The sequence below is a fragment of the Eucalyptus grandis genome, chromosome 8, assembly GCF_016545825.1.
Source record: "Eucalyptus grandis isolate ANBG69807.140 chromosome 8, ASM1654582v1, whole genome shotgun sequence".
In the NCBI taxonomy this organism is placed as follows: domain Eukaryota; kingdom Viridiplantae; phylum Streptophyta; class Magnoliopsida; order Myrtales; family Myrtaceae; genus Eucalyptus; species Eucalyptus grandis.
The window spans coordinates 19,396,909-19,418,978 of NC_052619.1; the positions used below are offsets into that span (position 1 = coordinate 19,396,909).

The 22,070-nt window shown below is 40.2% G+C and overlaps 2 protein-coding genes and 1 non-coding gene across 3 annotated transcripts; 1 reads left to right on the forward strand and 2 right to left on the reverse strand.

Moving 5' to 3' along the window:
* The first annotated feature begins 218 nt into the window (after positions 1 to 218).
* Positions 219 to 9,998, forward strand: LOC104456987. Its single transcript, XM_010071893.3, is given in 11 exon segments — positions 219 to 393; positions 537 to 2,587; positions 3,118 to 3,259; positions 3,332 to 3,414; positions 3,921 to 3,942; positions 3,945 to 4,158; positions 5,701 to 5,787; positions 6,607 to 6,706; positions 7,623 to 7,836; positions 7,953 to 8,588; positions 8,679 to 9,998. Coding segments are annotated over 10 exon segments (4,092 nt in total). The 5' UTR covers positions 219 to 393; positions 537 to 697; the 3' UTR covers positions 9,383 to 9,998.
* A 681-nt stretch (positions 9,999 to 10,679) lies between these two features.
* Positions 10,680 to 11,812, reverse strand: LOC104456986. The gene is made up of 3 exons (XR_005545641.1): positions 11,490 to 11,812; positions 11,074 to 11,358; positions 10,680 to 10,841 (listed from the first exon to the last, which is right to left on the reverse strand). It is a non-coding gene; the product is annotated as a late embryogenesis abundant protein D-34 (transcript).
* Positions 11,813 to 16,139: 4,327 nt separating this feature from the next.
* Positions 16,140 to 21,532, reverse strand: LOC120287048 (antifungal protein ginkbilobin-like protein 1). Its single transcript, XM_039299704.1, has 2 exons — positions 21,465 to 21,532; positions 16,140 to 16,473 (listed from the first exon to the last, which is right to left on the reverse strand). Exons 1-2 carry the CDS (start codon positions 21,530 to 21,532, stop codon positions 16,140 to 16,142), a joined length of 402 nt encoding a protein of 133 aa, XP_039155638.1.
* Positions 21,533 to 22,070: the final 538 nt, after the last annotated feature.

Consider the following 22,070-nt stretch of genomic DNA (forward strand, 5'->3'; position numbering starts at 1 on the left):
GACATGCAATGCTTCGAACTGAGTTTGGGTTTACTAAGCTTTTGAGATAGTTTCACAATTACCCAACAGAATTGCAAAAAAAAAAAAAAAAAAAATTGGTAGAATTCCAGTCCAAAATACAACGTTTGAGCGTTAAACTTAAAAACACTCTTTAGTCTTTTGCAGGGCTGTCTTTGTCTTATTAGTAAAATCCCCCCAAAACGATGCTCCCTCTTTAAACCCAACTTCTCTCTCTCTCTCTGCCCGTTTCTCTTTCTCTCTCTCAATTCTCTTCCCCGAATTCTCGTCAATCCGTCCGGCCCCAGCAGGTTTCTGCCCGCCGATTCGCGCTCCACCGTCGCCGGATCGTCCCGCCGCTGCGACATTCTGCCGGGGGCCGCCGGTGAGAGCTCGGTCGGTGCCCGTCGCCTCCGATTCTGATCCCTCTGTCTTGCCGTGATCCTTCTTTGCTTCTTCTTCGTTTTTTCTTTTGCCGTTGTTTTTGGTTTGGAATTGTGCCTCCGTTTCACGTTTTGGGTTTCCTTTTGCCGTGATAGGGCAGTGACGGGCATCGCGCTGGGGAGTGATTCGCTGATCGCGCTGGTTGCTGGGGCGGGAGTCGTGTTTTTTCCGCGGTTTCCGTGCCGCACATGGCGGGATTGCCGTGAAATTGGAGCCGGGTTTTCTCGAGGGTGGGTGGTTTTTTAGGTTGGGGAAGATGAGGGAAGGTTTGAGATCAGGGAAGTCGCTGGCGAAACCGGAGGGAGATGGCCTTTTGTCCGGGGAAGTGCTTGTTCGGAAGGAGCTGGTTGACGTGGTGCCGAAAGGCGATGACTTGGGTGGTGGGGAAGCGCCGGCTTTGGCGTCGGACAATGCGGAGGCATGTGAGGAGTCGCTGGTCCCATCGGAAGATGGAGCCATTTTGAGCGACAAGGTAGTGGTGTCGGGGAGCGAATGCGGTGAGGTTGCGTTGACAGGTGAAGGTCCGTGCAACGGTGCATTGGAGAATAGCAGGAAAAGGAGTTGGGAGAGTTGGGGAGAAGGGACTCAGTGTGATGAGCCGATTAAGAAGATTGTGAAGGAGGAACCTGTAGACGGTGGAGTGGACTTCGTGGGACGAGTTTTGCGGTCAGGGACTGTTGTTGGTATTGGTGTTGGAAAAGAAGGTGCAAAGAAAAAGAAGAGAGCTGCCGTGGTTCAGAAAAAGAGAAGAGGAGGTCATGGGTTTGAGACCGTCAGTGCGCAGGCCGGAGAGGATGGGGCTTCTGATTTGGTTGAGCCATCCTTACAGAATTTGAAGCGGAAGCGCGGCAGGCCACCTAAGGGGAAGAAAGGAAAGATGCTTGGATTGAGAAAAAGTGAAAGGATTTCAAAAACCAAACATAGTGTGAAGCAGACTTCGCCTGTCGGTAGTCCAAGCAAAGGTAGGAGGTCAAATGGGAATAAATATGAGGTAAAGAACATATCGCCATCTAAAAAGGGTAAATGCGCGGACATTGAATGGGGTGAAAATGTGCTTTTATCAGGGTCGAGTTCGAAGTCAGTGAAAAGTAGTTACAATGAGCAGAGTGTGACCAAAGGACTGAAACCAAAAAAAGATGGAGAAGCAGGACTAACTAGACGTAGACAAAAGAATTTAGTGAGAGACCGAATAGTTGATTTGCTCATCAGCGCGGGTTGGACAATTGATTACAGGCCTAGGCAAAGAAGAAAATACAACGATGCTGTTTATGTGAGCCCTGATGGAAAAACTCACTGGTCGGTGACCTTGGCTTATAATGTTCTTAAAAGGCGTTATGAGGCTGGTGATGCTGAATCTAAGGCTTACAAGGCTGGCTTTGTGTTCTCACCTATACCAGAGGAAGAACTTAGTATACTAAACAAGGTAATGACGAAGAAAAGGAAGGGAAAGAAGGATAGTAGTAGAACTGATGGAGCAATTAAGAAGAAGAAGCACAAAGGAAAATTTGGATTTGGTTCAAGTGCAAATGAATGGTTCCAAGCGAAAAGTAGAGGAAAAGTTTTCCTATCTGGAAAGGAAAAAATGAGTGGGGCAACTCGAAAAGGAACTCCATTGTTGAATGGGAATCGCAAACGACGAAAGACGCAAAACAGAAAGAGATGTGCTCTGTTGGCCCGCAACTCTGAGGGGACGCAACCAGATTCTGAAAATTATGTTCTTTACAGTGGCAAACGGACTATATTGGCATGGATGATCGATCTGGGCGCTGTCCTAGATAAAGGAAAGGTCCAGTACCTGCATCTGGAGAAGACACAAGCAAAGCTTGGGGGTACAATCACAAGAGATGGTATTCATTGTGACTGCTGTGGTGAGGCGATCACAGTTTCTGAATTTGAAGCTCATGCAGGCAGCAAGCTTGGCCGGCCACTTGAAAACATATATTTGGAGAATGGAATGTCTCTGTTGCAGTGCCTGCTGGACTTTTGGAAAAAGCAGGAGAAATCTGGGCAGAAATGGTTCCATTATATAGACGTTGATGGAGATGATCCTAATGATGACACTTGTGGCATCTGTGGAGATGGAGGGAACTTGGTTTGCTGTGATGGTTGCCCATCGACATTTCATCAAAGCTGTTTAGATATACAAGTATGTTTGCAGACTGTATTTTCTCAAATTTCTTTTCCCTTGTGCTAGTTACATTCTTGTGCATGATCAATGATCTTTTTGGTACTTTCCCATCTGTACCTTTTCCTTTATGTGTATTTAATGCATGCTTCCATTTCATGACAAGAACTTTTCCACCTTCATGCTGGTTAGCTTAATCACACATAGGTTTGGTTGATGACTGATGACCTAATCGTGCTGTTGGATATTTATGTTTTGACGTGATAGGATAATTTAACCATGTCTATGTTGTTAACGTTGTTTTGACTTGATAGGATAATTTATGATGTACGGCTGCTAAGTCGGCACTCTGTACACTTGAGTTTCTATTAGGTTTCTGTTAGTTCCCACCCTTTCTCATGTTCAAGTATCGTGTCATTTTGCATGCCATCTGCTGTATATGCTGCTGTAGAAGGTTTTGCTCACTTCAGCATTTTATTTTATCTTGGATAATCTAGAATCAAATTTGTTATTATAATGAAAATTTACTTATCCTTCTGTTTTTGTTACAGAAGTTCCCTTCAGATGATTGGCATTGTTTATATTGCTCTTGCAAATACTGTGGAACAATTGGTGAGAGTACAAAAGAAAAGTATGGCGATGAAGCTACAATGTTTTCTGCATTATTCAAATGCCAGTTATGCGAGGAAAAATGTAATCATATTGTCTCTGTGTACGCTCTTTTTGTCGATTGGCTCAGCATTTTAATGACTTATGTTATTGCAGATCACAGCTCATGTGTACTTGCGGAGGATGCAGTTGAGGATGTTGAGATGTTGTCATCCTTTTGTGGCAAGAGCTGTCAGAAAGTACTTTATTTCCTTTTTCTTCCATTTAAGTAAACATGCTAGGAGAGTCAATTCTACTTGCATCAGCATCGCCCGTAATTTTTAATGCATGCAATGCAACTCTTTTTATAGTTGTTTTGAACTTGAGATCTAATTCATTCTTTATTTGCTTAAAATGAATCCCCCACCATCTGTTTTAGAAGTCCACAAAGTTAGCTCAATTCGACTGTGCAAGGTGATGAGTAAAACAATTTCCAAAATAGTCTTGCATTGTTTGTGTAAACTGCAATTAATGTGGTACAGTTATGAAAAGGATATACTGGAATTGATTTGTGCTCACATGTGAGCCCTGTGTTTTATTTTATTCATTAATTATTATCATTCAAGAAATTCCAGTATTTCTGATTGAGAAAAATGATGACTATGACATTTTTGCGTCTTACGTATCTTCTGTATATTGGTTGTCTGTTTTATGTTATATTTATATACCATGTCTGGAGATGAATTGTGAGCTGCTCGTATGCCAGCTATATGAAGATGTTGGGATGCTTCTGGTGTGAAACATGAACTGGAGGAAGGATATTCATTTACTCTTGTGCATCGTTCTTTTATGGACATAGACATCTCTTCCACTGAAATATCAAGGAAGGTTGAATGCAGTTCCAAGGTAGCCGTTGCGCTGTCCGTAATGGATGAGTGTTTTTTGCCTGTTCCCGACCACAGAAGTGGGGTCGATATGATCCATAACATTCTCTACAATTGTGGGTAAGAATGGCAAGCTTTATCTGAATTTGTATTCGACTAAATTTAGCATGCTTATCTGAATTAATCAGGTAATTAGTTTCATTTTTTGTAAGAAGGTCAGGGATAGTTCCTAATGTTGTGGATTTTGTGCTTTAAGAAGTGTCACTCATGTTCAAGTATGTCCTGAAGGTTCAGTTTTCCGGTGATTGTTTAAATTCTATGCACAAGTGGGAAATCAAGAATCTGTTCGTAGATTGAGGATGTCAGAATGTCACATTGAAAAGGTTAATCGAATTAAGTGAAAGCTACATGTAAGTAAGGTTGAAACAAATGTTGCACCAAGTAATATGAAATACCTTTTTATACCCTCTTCGATGCAAATCAGACAAAGATGGCTTGTGGAATTGATGAAATAGGGTATAAAATAGGCAAGAATCACGAGTGAAATGAAGCATTAAAGAATTGAAATTAGGCTTTGATACCATGTTAGAATGTTAAACTCAAAAGTTTGTTCTTGGTGGAGCGAGGCTCACGTGTAACGTGCCACGACAAATCCTGTGGACATGTGATGTGGGATACTTAAACAGACTAATTACCTTTAAAGTGGTTCATTACATGGATATAATCGATCATCTTCTAAAGAGATTTTGAAAAAAGGAACAGGAAAAGCATGAATACCTCTTCTTTTATAAGAGCTTTTTATTTTTCACAGCCTGGCTTGTCAGTGCCTAGCTTTACCCCATGGCGTGGATGAGAAATTGATTATGCGAATTTACTCCTTCCGCTTAAGTACAACATGTGAGCCAAATAGGATCATGGCTGTGACCTTAGGTAACCATACATGAAGAGTGCATTGAATGTAATGCTTTCACAGAACCGTATATCATACAATAGAAATCGAATATCCTTTCTTTTATTTTTAGATAGTGAATGGCCATTTTCCTTCTATTTCATACTATTCACTAGTACTGTTCATTGACATGGCCAATTTCTTTCCCTTCTATTTTATTAGTGGTGATACAAACAAGTCCTTTTATTGTTTCTGTGTGCCTTTTCGTGCTTAATTTAGCTTTATGATTTCTTACTGATAAAACCTGCAATGATTTGAATTTGCAAGCATGGCTGTTGATTATACTCTTCCTTTCTTTCACGATCCTTTTTGTACTTTTCTTTTGCCCACTCATATACTCTGTGCTTTTTATTTTTGGAATAGAGACAACATGGTGGCTTTGTGGTCATGTTCTGAGGCTTGTCCCTCAAAAATTAGATTCCTCCTTATTTTGTGGTGGTTGCAGGGTTTTAAATTGACAAAATACTTTTAGGTTCATTCCTCTGCTTTTCTGATGTGACTGTTGGAGTCTCGTGCTTTCTTTGATTGTAGAACTAAGGCAGCTTATATGATTCCTTTGCTTTCTGATGTGACCGTTGGAGTCTCAAGCTTTCCCCTTTTTTACACTGCTCACCTTGTATCTGATACATTTATCAGGAGGATGTTTACAATCTCCTTCCAGTATTATTGCCAATATATTTGATGTATACTAAAACTGAGAATGTCATCCCCAGGTCAAATTTCAGTCGGCTAGATTTTAGTGGCTTCTATACAATAATTTTAGAGAAGGGGGAAGAGATGATAGCTGCAGCATCAATCAGGTAAGTTTTGGCTGACTTAACTCATTTCAGCTATCATGAGCGTTCTTTGTCTTAGTAATTGACAATACTTTTGTCTATTTGATGGTTTGTGGGCATTGAAGAGAAGTCAATACCCTGCAGATTTTATCACTCTGTATTAAAACATTGCAATTGGGACTACTTAACCTCTGGATGATGCTGAAGTTTGCATATCTGGCATGTGATTTGCATGGAACCAGTGTTAGTTTGTGATGTGATATCTATGGCATCATATTCTGCATGAGGTCTTTTCTATAATTCCGACCAATCAAGGAGACCTGTACATGGTACTAGATATTAATAAATGCAGGTGTATGGAATAAGGGAAGATTTACAATTTAGCCAAGAATATAATGCCTGAAAGGGAAGTCTTCATTTGGTGGAGGTATAGATGGAATGCACGGATAAGTTGACTGATTTGCTCTTTTGAAATATTGATTTAGAATGTTTTTTACTTCCACCTCAATATAAAATGGCATCACCCTTTTGCAATTGCAAAATTTTGTAGTTGTCCCTTGTAGCACGTTTAAAATTAATGTAGAATCAAGCATTCTCTTCATATGTATTTTGGTCATTTCTGCTTGGCTGCATTTTACTTGATGATTTGCTTCCAGTGTAACTCTTTAAAATAAATGATGGTTGCTTTGATTGTTGTCTTATGTCGTGATCAAAACTTGCTCGGTCAAAGTGCTCAATGCTGGTAAAACTTGCTGGAATCAGAGAAGTTATTGGTTTGTCTGCTGATGTGTGTGTTTGAGTTTCTTACTCTGTCTATTGACTGTTTTTTACCACATGATTTAGGATCCACGGGAAACAATTAGCAGAGATGCCATTTATTGGGACCCGTTATATGTATCGGCGTCAAGGAATGTGCCGTCGGCTGCTAAAAGCAATTGAATCTGTGAGCTTTTACATTGCAGTTCAACTGGTTGCTTGTTTTCACATACATGCAATTTGGTCGATGCATTTTAGAAACATGTTTTTAAGTTGTTATGAGAAGTATTACATAAATTTTTAGGACTCTGGATTTCTTGCAATGACTCTTTGTTTGTCTTGAGAATTTGGTAATTCGATTTTTAACTACTGGTTTTCAAAGTTTTAGAATTTTGGAATCCGTTGGTATGATCAGTAGCATTATCCTCTGTTGTAATATGACACTTTACAGACTTATCGGTTAATAACAGTCTGTTGTAGTTGAGAAAGATTTTGCTTTCCACAGTGTTGCTTGATGACCATTTCTATCACATGCATAGCCACGCTTGAAGGGGTTGTGGGGGTTGGGGCTTGGGGGTGGGGTCGAAAGGATAGCTGTTAATGTTAACGTGTAAGTAGTCACATGGTTTGCTACACATATGCATATATTTTTGTGCTCTCTAATGTCAATCAGAATGAAAATAATGGCCAACTAGGTAAATTTGGAGTTCTTGATGTCAGAACCCTCTTTATCAATACGTAACTACATAGAGTAATTTATTTGTTTGGCCCCTTTTTGGTCCGCCCTGTCTTTATGCAATTTAAATGACAAATGAATTGTTGAAGCACTGTTCCTGATCCATGTAACATTTTATGGGATCACTGAAAACGGTTTTGGACAGTCGTTGATGATTGGTTGATAATCAATGTTAGTTAAATATGCTTTGATACAGTTCATAAGTTTGCTCCAGTGGAACTGAGTTGTTGTTTTTTATTTTCCATGTAAAATGTTTCACAGGAGATGCACTTGTGTGGTTGTGAACCTACATGACTTTTCGTTCTAGTTTATTGTATCATACTTGAGTAATCTTTTATGATTAACTTTCTGCAAGTGAAAATTTCAGGTTTTGGGCTCTTTAAAGGTTCAAAAGTTGGTCATACCTGCAATTTCTGAACTCAAGGAAACGTGGACCTCTGTATTCGGTTTTGAGCCAATGGACGTGTCACTTAAGAAAAGCTTAAGAAGGATGAATATTTTGGTGTTCCCTGGGGTAGATATGTTGCAGAAGCCGTTGTTGAATCATCATAATGCTGAAGAAAAAGCAGTTTTTCCTATAGGTAATTTTTAGGTTTATATGAATAAAAATGAATTATTTCTTTTCAAATAAATTGCAGGGATCATGCTTTATGAGGCAAGAACAAGTCCTGATGTGCCCTTGCTTTTCTTTTGCTAGATCTGAATGCAACTTGTGAAGATACTTCTCCTGATGTGAACACAATGGAAGGAACAACTTCTCCTGTTATTAATGTGATGGAAGGAACACCGCCGACAGCCCCTTATGAGCATGATATTATCAATGGCGCACCTACTGTTGATAAATCTACTTTGCTCTTAGACAGTTCGCTAAATGATACATCTGACATAACAAGTGACAGTGTTGACTTCTCATATTGTTTGGAAGAGAAAAAAGAGTTGGCCCAATTAGGCGAGTCAGATGAGTCTCATGTTACTGCGGAGAGGAAGAATGTTCCCCCAAACACTGTTCCCTCTGCATCTGACAATAAGCACCATGTTTTGGAGATTGATCTCAATCAGAATGAAAGAGAATATTTGGTGAATGATTTGGCCCATTTAGATGAGCCTTATGACTCTGCAGAGAGGAAGAATGCTGCCGTAAACACACTGCCTTCTGCAACTGATAATTTTATTCATCTTTTAGAGACTAATCTCAATCAGAACGAGAGAAAAGCTTTGGCCCAATTAGATGAGCCTTATGATACTGCGGACAGGAAGGCTGTTCCCCTGAGTGCTATGCCTTCTGCATCTGACAATTTTACCCATCTTTCAGAGACTGATCTCAATCATAATGGTAAATGCGGTTTGTTTCTTCCAACCATGTATATTGCAACTTTGAAAGTGGATGCCAAACTGCATGCTGACTCAGGCCATTCATGTGCAGAATCTTGCTCTATCACTAAACGAGCAGACTTTGTGGATTACTTTGCCCCGGAAGAGCGTGCTCAAATTGTAGACACTGATGTTGATGTTGATGTTGATCGCAAAAGTAATCCCACTGGCGGCTACCCCATTTCTCACACTGCACATTCTGAAGAAAGTTCTCGACATGTCGATACTGAAAAGCAGGAGTCGGCTTCTGCAAATGGGTTCATCTGTTCGGGTGGGACATTTCATGATACGAGGGATGAAATGCTGAGTACTGCTGAATGTCTTTCTTATTCAGATGGAAAGATCCTTTTGGATGAACTCAAATCCAGTGAAGGCGTGCAACAAGTGAGCTTTGCACATTCTGTTGGGTGCACGCCATCAAAAAGATCTTGCGATCAGATTCTGGAAGTGATGCATAGCAGTCCGTCGAATGGAGTCTGCCCTTCAGCTGACGAGGAGTCGAAGGTTGTTGCAAATGTTAGCTTCGCAGTTCCACCTGTTGACTGCAACGCTAGTCCTTGTCAAGCTAATGGATTGGTTGCATATCAAGGAATGGTTGGCTCTGATTGCGTCCATGTCTGGAATCAAGAATCTTGTGAGGCTTCTAAGAGTGGCTCTGAGAAACCCCGTTTACTCTCTCCGACCAGCAATGGACATGGCATGTCTTGCGAGGTTGTGCCAGACTCGAACAAGCAACCTGTGGATGGTGTCCACTAGTCGAATAGGCGAGACTGGACAAGCCTGACTCTGCTCTTGGTACTTGGATTTGTGATATATACTGATTAACTTTCCAATTCTTTCCCGCTAGCCGAATTTTGTAACTGGGTGTGGCTGTTCGCCGTGCATATATGTACGGTGATGCCTGAGGTGATGCCGGGATGATGGGAACTTGCTAACCGGTATAGGTAACATTCTTATTTAACTAGATTTCTTCCTGCTCCTGCCTTAGTCAGTTAACCAGGAGGGGCTCGCGTGAAGGAGCTTAGGTACTGTAGTGAACTTTCTGATGCCCAATGGTGCTCACCGAGGGAGCTTTACAAGGACCATGTTCATGGAAGGGACAACGAGGGCGTTTTGATTCCGGAGTGTGAAAAAGATTCGTGTTTTTTCACAAAGTTCGAGTTTTTCGAGCCATTGATGGATGTTAATATCATCCCATGCGCACCTGTATATAAGAGCAAGACGCTGAAGTTTAGCTTTTTGGTTGCTTCTAGTGCTGTGCTTGTAGTTATAGACACAGTGGCTGCTTGGCTCATGCATTTTGAGTTTTGGATGCAGCCTGTTTACTGTACATAGTGAATTTTAAGAGGGGCAGTGCCCGTTACAGATGTCACTCCGCTTTCCTTTTCTGCACAGCCTTTTTTTGGCTGTACCTGCGAACAACAGCAGGTCTTCTCCTCTCTTTGCTTGTGGTGTCTCCATTGGTACAGATTTGACATGGAACGACGGTAGAATGCAGGTGATGGGTAGAGATGAACAAAAACAGTTCTAAATCGTTCTCACATTAAAGGCAGGTGATGGGTCGTGATCTGCACCTTGCAGCTTTTGGACTGTCTTGAGAAAAAATCTGTCTGGTGGGCGCACTAGAAACAATTTCCAAATGAAAACCCGCTTTTCGCTCGATAGATCGTTGTCTCTTTTGCCCTCTAATTTACAGAATGTTAAGTGTCTTAATTTCATGAGATCATCCATTGTTGTTTCTGCTTTTTCGAACTTGGTTTTCATCAAAGTATGAACTTCTCGAACCAGAGAGGGTCATAAACCGGATGATGGCTTGTGAAGGACTCTTAAAAAGCCACTTTCAACCTTTACTTCAAACTGAAAAAGTCCCTCTTTATTCCAGGGAAAGTTCGAACACTATTCCCATGGCATACATTAGGCATTAGGACACTTACTTTGTTGCTGCTAAAACCTAGGACTGCCATACCACTCTCTTATAAAAGCACCACGAAAACACCTGCTCTTTCTATTTACAAAGCTTGCCGCCGCATTCTTCTTTCTTGGCCCCATCAGCCTATCGTTTGTTCTGGTCAAGCCTGGCGGCCGCCGCCATGGACTCTGCCACACCGCCGGGGGTCGTTGTCATCTCAACTTTGTTCCTCATCTCGGCCACAATCACCCTGTCGGCGTCCTCCCGCGTCACCGCCTTGTCCCCTGGCAGTACGTCCGTCGCAATCTGCGGAGCAGATGGTTTGGTAAACTTGATGATTGATCAATGGTAAACATGTGTTTCCTACGATTATGACGTCACCAGTACGAAGGACAAGGCAAATTGACTTTTGAAATTGGGAATAAATTAAATGTAATTAGTTTATATCTATCATTTGTAAAACCATAACAAAATAGTCAAGGATAAATTCCATTGCATCTACTACAGAGGAGCCAACTCCAATCCGTCTTTTAACTACCGTCAAAACATCGGCGAGCTTGGTTTTGTCTTCATTGGCCGCGGTCCTGGCGTTGCGTTGCAGCAGCCTGAGCGAGCGATGCGATCCTCCAGGCATAGTCCCGTTGGAGCCGGTGGCTCTTACCTCGGCAGCTTGTATTGCGGCTGCGTCGCTCTGCTCCAGTGGCTTGTCTCCTGCAGAGAGAGCGGACGCTTCCAGCGCTTCGCCGATGGTTATGGCGTCGCGGTCGAGAGCTCCTCCCGGCTTTCCAGTGTCCACGGCCGGTTGGACGTATCCACCCACAACCTTCATGCAATAGACAATTCCGCAAGCTATATCAGTACTAATAGAACGACAAACACCGCGACATCAAAGCCGTCCACATAAGTCGGAAAGCATGTCCCGGAAATGAGTTCCCGCGGGTCTGCCGCCTTTACCTGGCCGCCGACTACCTCACTAACGACTCGCCTGCTGCCGATGTTAGCCTGCGAGATAGTCACGCCCTGGTCCTCGCGACGTCGCTCACCTGGCCAGGCCTCACTGCCCCAGTCCGCACGTTCACGTCTGCTGCCGACTGCATGACGGCAGCGACCCCACCCTGCCGGGTGCCGCCCAGCACCATGTTCTCGGCGGCCTGCATGGTGGCCGCGTCCTGTGGTGCGATCGGCTTCCCCTTGAGCTCGCCGGAGACGTCGAACACGTCGCCGTACTTGATGGGGTCGGCGCCGCCCTGGGGCCTCCGGGGCTGTTCCTGGCTCATCTTGTTGCAGGTTTTGCGAGTCTTGGCACGTTGCATGGGGCCTTTTATGAGGGACGATGAGCACCGATTGCAGAGAGACGCTTTGGGGGTGATGAGTGTGCACTTTCACTTGGGAACTCTTGGCACTTGGCATGCCACTTGGGACGTCTCGGTGCCGACACAATGTGTGGAGTCATTTGATTAATTCTTACGTTAAATTCGAGGGCACCGCTTTGTCTTTGTCTGCCGCTTTCGGCTTCTAGATCGTTTCGATGCTCAGGGGGGGATGTTCTTGCTCAAAAAGGATGTTGGAAGTGATGTATTTTATGCACCATCCGAGGAAGGGAATGCCTACCGTCTAATTGAACTTTTTCTTTCTTGTTAGAATCGAGTGAATGCTGTAGTCACACAAAAATTTATTCATCGCTCTAATGATATATGAGGGTACGACTTGGGAGTTTGAAACCGACACCCTCTCCCCATCTTTCTCTCGCCTGTTATTTATATTGCTTAAGTTCCCTGTCTCCGATTGTTTATTTGATGTTCATCGTTAATTAATGGAATGCCCTTGAACTTAAACTCAATGTGTAACGTACTTTTTCAAACTTTTGATTTGTTCAATATGATTCATGAGCTTTACTCCGATACGTAATGTCGTCATGACTAAATTGAACATATATATAAAGTTTAGGGATTACATTAAATAATTTAAAAGTTCATGAACCACATTATGTATTAGAATAAAGTTTATAGGTCACATTGAATAAATTAAAATTTCATGATTTATATTGCACATTTAATTAAAGTTTAGGGATTATTTGTGTCATTTTCCCTAAATTAATTTGCTGTATACAATACGGAAATGCATTTGTTACTCTCATAGTCCTTAATATGGTATCGGATCACATCTTCACTTTCGAATCCTAAATCCTATTCTTTGTCTTTCTCCTACTTGTTCCGCTATGCTGCCCGTTTTCCTCTCCGATTATCTATTCGATGTGGTTACGCCCGAGCATATATGGTGCCTGTAAGGACAAGCTTACGAGTGAGGTGTTTGTCAAGCAACATTATCCTGTTGTCTCTACATTATCAATTTGTCTCCAAATAGGTTAAACATGCTTCTTTTAGTCGAAAACACGGTGTCTAATGCAGACATCGATCTTCATGCAGCATCCATTTATTTCACATCGCCCGTGGTTCCTGTCCATCTCATGCCCTCACTTTTAGGTGTTGTTCCTAATCGGGTTTGCATGTGAGAGAGCGTTCGTATCGTTTGTCCATGGGAGATATGATTATATGTATAAGAAACGCAATCAATGCGTTGGATCTGTAGTTAGAAGCTCATGATAAAGGAATAAGAAACGTACCCTTCTTGCCCTCTCACCCGTGGCGAGCATTATTAGAGCACCATTCAAAGCAATTTTTCCTTCGGTGGAATGGATAAAAATCAAGCCTCTTGGCCAAGGAAGTAATCGACTATTCCTTGAACTCGTAGTTCTCGTATCTAACTCTACGGTCGCGAAGCTGGATCTGCCCCCGACGCTCGCGCGGCACGCGGTTGTGGTGTCACATATGCACCTGATAGTTTTATGAGCATATGCAATTGTTCGAGAAAACGAAAGAAAGTGCTTTAACTAGGGGGAGAAATATAGGTTTAAATTTGCGATAAAAGATATTTATGGAAGCAGTAGATACATTATTTTGGTTATTTAAATTGCGGTTTTGTCTATTTTGTTAGAGATGATGTCGCTATTTACATAGTTGGGGTTTGAGATTGCAGACTGTCGATGTGTGGAAGATAGAATACATGTCACCCACTGGATGATAAATGTTTAAGAGTTCTTTACATATGATTTCACATGGATGCAAATGGCTGATGAGATGTAGTAGATAGCCTAGTCATGTCAAATGGAAAATTTCATGGGGCATCTGAAGTTCTCATTGTAAGATCACATTCTTAGCTTATGTGAGAGAAAGGGGTGGAGAAGGACGATTAGCACTGGTGACCCCCTTGAGCGTTACCGCTTTATAGCCAGGAATGTTTGAATTACATAATTATTATTCTTTGAAATTATTAGGGCGCGCATGACAATATTTCTCTTTTTCTTTTTTATTTTTTATTTCCTAGAATAGATTTGGATCATAAGTCCATTTGGTAATGTAATTTCATTTTTTTTTTCTGAAATAAGTTTCTATTCCAGAAATAAATTTGGAGCAGAAATTAGAAGTTAAAATTTTTAACTTTTTTATTTTTAGAATAAAAGTGAGAAATGAGAACTCTTCTCATTATTAATTCTTATCACTGCCCGCCGCCCACCCGTTGCCCATGCAACGCCGAACACCGGCCACCTCTACAAAGAGAAATTTTATCTTGTTATCAAACGAATTTCTGTTTCAAAAATAGAAATTTTAAGTCATTATCAAACATGTTTCTTTTGTTTTAGAAACTCATTTGGAGAATAGAAATTGAGAAATCAATTTATGACCAAAAATTAATTTATATTCCAGAAATTTTTTCATGTGTGCCCCTAGTGATTGAGGCTTTGAATCAATGTAAACATGGTTCCAAGGTAAAACTAAAAATGAAGAACTATACCGGTGAAAACTTATTTGGTTTTAGATTCTAGGGAATGCAAGATAGGTTCCAAATTTTAAAAGTTGGAGAACCGATTCCAACATGCAAGTTTTAGGTTTTAGGAACTTGGAACCTAAAACTTGTCTTTGTGTAATTCTTATTTTATGTCTTCCAGCAATCCTGTGATATTCCATAACATTTGAGGTTGAATGTGTAATATGAAATCACTAGTGTAAGCTTCCATTTTCGAATAATGTTTATGATTAAAACTTTTACTTTGTTAATATTTTTTGTATGTTTAAATATGAGTTGTGTTAAATGGATTATAGTAATAAATGATGATCATTAACTGTGATCATGCATTACAATTTTTCAATTGAGAACACAAGTGGAAGGGTAAACCTTGAAATTGATCCTGAAACATATGACAGGTAGGTTGGTTTCAAGATCAATTCTAGGTTCCAAAGCATATAGAGTACGTTTTAGGTTCCAAATATTTGGGAATTGGTTCCAACAGGAAGAGTTCAAGCTCCAGATGGAATTGAGACAGATCTTGAAACTGCATTTTGACACCCTTAGAGATCTCATCATCTTTGAGTTGAAGCAGCATAATGTCCCAAAATTTTGTAAACATAATCGGTGACGAATTTTCATGACTACCTTCCACCCATTTGCCTTCACTTTGTTTTCATGAAAATCTCGAAGTTTGGTGTCTTTCTGCAGTTTTCATCGAAATAGTTGTCATGAAGATCAAAATAATCGAATCATGCTTGTTGTGCTTATTCGATCGGCACGAATCTGATGGAATGCATATACTCCATGCATAGATGGTCGGCCCCCGCAAAAGAGGCAGGAAAAAGAAAGGTGCGTGTTTCCTTCGTCCCGCTATGGCTCCAGTCAGTGACTTATATATCTATGTATGAACCATGAACAATGGATACATAGCCTAAACAAAAATAGACAAAATCTAATAAAATTGTTTAATCTGCCCTCCACGCATCTAATAGGGGAGTATCATTCGGCAATACGGGTCAGCACCGATGAAGACGTCATTTTTCCAGTATCCCGAGTCTCCCGTCGAATGGTTAGATGCCTTGTTGAATGACACATAAGTTAACGCCTATCCTTAATGGCCACCACTTTAGTGACTACTCAAAGTACTGCTTTTTGGAGGCTTAACCACGTGGAGCAAGCCTTACATATGTGAAGCTAGCAATCTTCATTGTCATTACTATGAAAAGACCTGCCTTATATTTTGTGGATGCATGATAATGATGACGTAAAGTAACCGATCAATTATCATTTTGACATATATTTCTAACCCTACTCATTCTGGATTTACTTTTGGTTGATATGTGGCAAAACCGTCACAAAAAATACTTGCTCTGAGTCGTATTCGACAATAGTCATAATTGATACATACTAAACTTCATTATTGATAATAAAAATAACTTTTGTTCACTTACTGCATAAACAATCGAACTTAGGAATGTATTTCTGTCAAATTATAAATTTTTCCGCTGAGGAAATGTCGTACTCTAGGATTTTTCTTCTATTAATTGGAATCAGACACTTCACTTTGACAAGAATGTTTGCACCCTTATTAAGAAGAAAACAGACTCGAGACATTGGTGGTTACTTTAGTCTCTCGGTATCGTTCGGTCCTTTTGTAAACAGGAAGAACTCACTTTCACCAATCAGAACATACCAATTGAGGTTAACAAAGAAATTTTCAAGCACCAATTTACTCGGCGATGACGGTTCAAAATCTACTTATTCATTGAAAGGACAGTTCTCGTATCGGACTCTACAATCCGGAAGCTGGATCTGTGCTCCGATTCTCATCGGACACCCGTCCAACAGATTGCTCACAGCCGTCTTGAGCCCTCTGTCGCAGGCTCCGTGGCCGTAGCAAGGATTGCCATTGACGTCGGATTCGGTGACAGTGCCGTAGCCCGAGTCGGCGGTCTTGTAAGTCATGTAGTTCAGCACTTGCCTCAAGTTGAAATCATAGGGGCTGTACGCTGCGTAGGTTCTCGGGTTGCAAGAGGAGGACGCCACGGCCGTGTTTGGAGCGCCTCTCGCGACGTCGCATGCACAGAGGACTCTGATGACGACGATAGCCACGATAATCCTCCAAACCTAATCCATGATATCGGGTTTTATCTCTCTTTTTCTTGGGTACTTATATCATATGTGGATTAGATTGATGCTTTGTTCGGGACACGGGATTTTTTTTTTGTTTTTTTTAAGTGGTGTTGTCTGTCATCTCGTTGTATCAGTTCTTGTAATAATCGGATGTTGTCACGATGACAAACGGGAGATGAGAGAAGTCCTAACTTCTATCGAACTTTCCAAAAGTTTATGTAGTGAGCTTATTCGTCAAGAATATGTCGTTCGGCCTGAAACTCAAGTTTCCATGATTCAAACAAAATTTGTCCTTTTGGGGCCATTTCTTGATTATTGATTGTCATGGGTGGCCACCCTTCCAACTTGGAAAGGGGATGGGGGTTCAAATCCTCACATTCTCAGAGGGGATTAGGGTGGGGATGATTTCATTTCAATAGTGGGTTTTTGACTCCCACGCTTTACAAGGAGGCATGGCAAAAGTTTAAGAGTGAGTGTTAGAGTAGGATTAGAGTAGTATCGACAAAAAAAAAAAAAGAAAAAGAACTAGCTAAGGTACCCTTCTGTTTGGGCTTATAATACACCAGCTAAATTGACGCGCATCGTGAAGGCACTGATTAGCAAAAGGTGACTTTCGGCATCACTCATGTGTAAATTCGACTGAAAATAGATATAGATGATGCGTATGTGTCACGGTCCGTGAATCCTCCCGTACTTCGTGACACTTGTGAGTAGTGCTTCTCTTAACTTAGAAAAAGGGAAATCGCCCATCCAATCTCTTTTTCTTTTTCGACAGAGAGGTTTTTTCTCTCTTCTTTTTGGAAGCCGAATCCACCCGGTTCAAGCGTATCATAAATCTCTTCTCCTAGGTAATCGAGTGAAGAGTGAGGAGGTAGATGGGACAAATACAACTGGTCCGTGGGAGTGGCGTTAGGACGGTTGGTGCTAGGAGTTTTAGAATGGAATGATTATATTACTTAGGAGCTTTAAAGATAGGTTGGCCTCCGTGCACAAATTGGTCGGGAGCTAATGCCGCTCTCTTGATGAGTCTATGGTAGGCTGAAACCAGTTGTTGAGCTTAAAGAGATCTACTATTTCATTCGATGGACTAGACACCCGAGCGAAATTAAGCATGGTACGATCTCGTACAGAGAAGTTATACATTGTATTGTTCGTTGAAACAACTATAGTATGAAGGCTGGCCTGACAAATTCCACTTGCCAGGCGCCGCATGGGTGGTTCCATGGTCAAGGGAACTGTCGACCCGTGACATATGTTTGTCACCTATGTATCCGAAGATTGATCAGGGGAAGTCCCCCATGAGGAGAAGTGGAAAAAAAAAACACGATAATTTCATAGGATAGATTTAAATTATTACTAGACTAAATTGAATATATATAAAGAGTTCGGAAGTCACATTAGACAAATTAAAAGTTTAGAATTCACATTGCATGTTGAGCAGAGTTTAAAAATTATTTGCACCATCTTCCCTTCTTTTTTTGCCAATTGGGTCGCTAAATTATATATGCATTTTATGGGTGAAGGGAGCCCTCGCCGAGACTTGCCCTTGCCCAAGTGAGGGTCGCCCTTGCTGGGTGCCACCTTCATTGGGCGATGGCCGACTAGGCCGCCTTAGCCGGTGCAAGGGTTGACCTTGCCAGATTTGGTAAGAGGAGCCCTTGCTAAGGCTTGGCCTTACTTGTGGCAAGCAATGACGAGTCTTCGATCATGGCTGATAGCCGCCTGTGGCTAGTTGCTAGCTAAAGGAAGGAAGGAGGAGGAAAAAAAGAGAAACAAATTAGACAAAATAATAAAATATTTTAAAATATTATTAAAAATTTCCTAGTTAGCGCCAATGGGGTCACGTAAGCCGTCCAGCATTCACGTTAGAAATATTCAACCAAAATTAATCCGAAAGATTGAATTGACATTAAGTTAAAAGATATAAGACTAAATTGGCACCAATAAAAGATTTATGACTAAATTGACACAAATACTATAAATTTAGGATCTTTATGATATTTTTTTTTTCTGAAAATCTTGAATTAGCTGATTAGATTCAAGTACGAAAATGAAAAGCTCCTCTCATCCTTTCTTAAGTAGGAGGCCCTCTATCCATTTTGACACCTTTGACAAATGGAGATATATTGACTAATGGAGAAAATTGTGACGCTGAAAGATGGCAAATCTCCGTAGTTGGTAAGAAATGCTAGTTTTTCTTCTCCTCAATAAAATTGATCGAAAACTATCTTAGTAATTTTCCAACTAAGACTTAGGATATCTTGATTTTTCCATTTGACTTGGAAAATTGATCGACTCTAAGCTTGAATCGACATTGCAGGCTACCTACCCTTCCTCCAACCTAACCAATTTTGCCCCTAGCTAATTTATCACGTAAGGGCTAGGAGTTTCAATAGAACTAGGTAATAAAACGTTTTTCAATCTCACCTAGGAACTTAAGTGCTGTTTTAATTTTTAGTTCATTTACTTATTTAAAGGCGATGTTTGGTCGTACCTAATAGTAGATATTTATTTAACATACTTTTCATAAAACAACGTTTTTCGTGTCATGCTAATTACACTCTTTACATTTTATTGCTCCATAAGACTTGTCCCTCATAAACTATATAATTAAAAATACTATCAACTAGTTTACACGAACAAGAGAAACGCATTTTGATGCTAACATATTTATATATAAAAGGTGCAATGAATGCACAAAAGTCTTCATCATTGATATATTTAAAAGATAATATAAAGTGAAGACAACTGGGCGAATTTTAACGCAACACATTGGAACCTTGATGAATTCATATATTTTGGTAATATCTCATAACCTGTCGGTTACAAGATGAGCTTTAAATTGAAAAGGGCAACTTTGAGACAACGTTTTTTTACACATGATCTTGAAGATAGCTTTCGATCAATTTTATCGAGGAGAAGAAAAAAATGCATTTCTTACAAATGGCGGAGATTTGCTGATCGACACAATTTTCCTTCATTAGTCGATATATATCCTTTGTCAGGGGTGTCGAAATAAGTTGAGAGGCCTCCTATTTATAAAGAGAACGAGAGGATCTTTTGAATTTTGTACTTGAACCTGATCGGCTAATTCAAGATTTCCATCCATATTTTTGGACATAACAAACGGTCACTCCCTTCCAAACTTGACATTTAAGTCAATTTAATTTGTGCAATCGACTAATTGTTGAATAATAAACTAGCAAATTAAAACTCCAGCACTGATCTTTTTTATAGATATTCTCTGAAAAACTATCTCAATTTCATAACAGGTAGGTTTTAGAAAAATCAGTTTAAATCTAGTAAATGACAGAAGTCCCATTATGATAGTCAGTATATTGATATTAATTGATCGATCATGGCACACGCAACATGATTACACCACATGGCTTGGCACGCGATGATGACATTAGTAAAATTAGGTGTCATGCGACGAGCACAAAAAGCGAACATTCTTTCATCCCTGACTTTAGCTACATAAAATAGAAATATAATTTGGTGACATGATTGGCAAAAAAGAAGGAAAAATTGTACTAATGATTCCTAAACTTTGGCCCAATATGTAACATGATTTTAATTTATTCAATGTAATTCTTGTACATATTCAATTTAGTTCTAGGCTATATGAAAATGCTTGAGGTTGTCCATAATCTTCAATTAATGAAAAGATAACATTAAATGCTTTTCTATAGTTGTATCAAAAGTTTAAAGGAGTACATTGAACAAATTAAAAATTTGGGGACCATATTGCATATTGAGCTAAAGTACAAAGACCGCATCAAACAAACAAAAAGTTTATGAACTATATCGCATATTTGAGCAAAAGTTCAAAAGTAATTATTGAGTGAGTCCGCCATGCTAAGTCATTGAATCCAACTTTTTTCTATGTCAAATTTTTGCCTTCCCTTCTCTCTTCAGTAATTGTTGCACCCTTTACTTTCTTCTCCCGCCATTCACATTTGAAATGCCCCCTCTCTCCTCCGTTTTCTCCATCAAGCTGCACAAAGTCACTCCACACCCCCCCACCTCTCTCTCTCTAATCTTAGCCCTCTTTCAAAAATCTCTTGGGAGCCTGTCTGTCGCATCTCGAGCTCAGATCCGCCGTCTCTGGCACATCGTCTTCGTATCCACCTCCGCCTTTGTCGTTGCCACTCCGTCAAGCTGCATGAAGCCGCCCATCACATCCAAGCTTAGATCCGTCGCCTCCAACACATCGTTGGTGCTTTTGGTGCTTCCTTATCTTTCCCTGCATTCATCGCTGTTCTTGCTTGCAGACACTGCTAGTTATTCGCTGGCCCATTGCTACACTTATCTAGGTCTCTTTGCAATGTCCAAAATTGTTACATCTAAACCCCATCCTATTTTTTGCTTTCCTGTTTGCTAACATTTTAAATGGTGAACAAATAGGTAACGTTTCATTCTTTTCGTTGGATGGTATTGGGTGTGCTTGGTCACAGTTCTGTTGAACAGAGCACCTTTTGCCCCTAGTTCTTGTTACTACTCTTTCTTTTGCGTTTGATATATCTCTCCTAATAAAAGTTGATTTTTTTCCTTTTTTCACGAGCTTTCTTGAATATGTCCCTAGGTCTCTACTATTAATTTTCTGCATATTTGATTCTGTTTAGTAGGGAGGAAGAGTTCCTCACTTATTATGATCTTTGGAATATCAAGTATGAGCAAATTCAAGTGGGATGTTCATGACTGGAATGTTACAACTTTGTTCCAGTCATGAACATACTTCATAGTAAAGATGGATTGGTTCTTTGATCTTTTTCAACTATATTAATTCCCAAAAACAAAAAATAAAGATAATTTAGCTAGGAGATAACCAAGATGCTTTTGAGTATGCATTTTCTCAGTTCTCAAAATTTACATCACAGGAAATGAATTCACTATATCCTCGATTTTCTTGTCCAAACTAGCAAAGCTTGTTTTTTTTTTTCTGCTTACCGTATTACTGCAACATCAACATTGTCAGGATGTATATTTAATATAACTTCTAGATCCACAAGAGCCATCACGTAAAGTTAGCTAGTTTTATAAGAAAAAATAAGTTTGTTAAAGGGCATGTAAGTGGTTATTGCAATTGATAGTCTCTTAGAAACTTGTGTTCTATAATAATCTCATTTTGATATATCGAGAAGAAGTGAAGATATAAACTGAAGCACCATTTTCACTTTTTAGCATAAAGTAGAGAACTAACCCATTTTTAAAAGCCACTTGAAAAATCAATATTTCAACAAATCTGTAGCAACCATTAATATTAATCGTAAAGCTCTTATCTAAAAGCCCTTGTACTTTATAATTTCTTTCACTTGATCGAATATATATAAAAATCAATCCTGATCAATTTGAACAATATTTCCAGCATGTAGCATGAAAATTAAGTGAAAATACTTCTTGAATTGAAAAGCTAACATATCTAGCAAAAAGTCCTCAATGCTCTTCCTACTGATAGTAGTAGCCCCACAAGAGACTTGTGTCACAAGCCGACAGTTTCTTGGCTGCGGAATGACTCGTGCGACGCTTGGCAAGCATAATTCTCCAGGCCAGCCT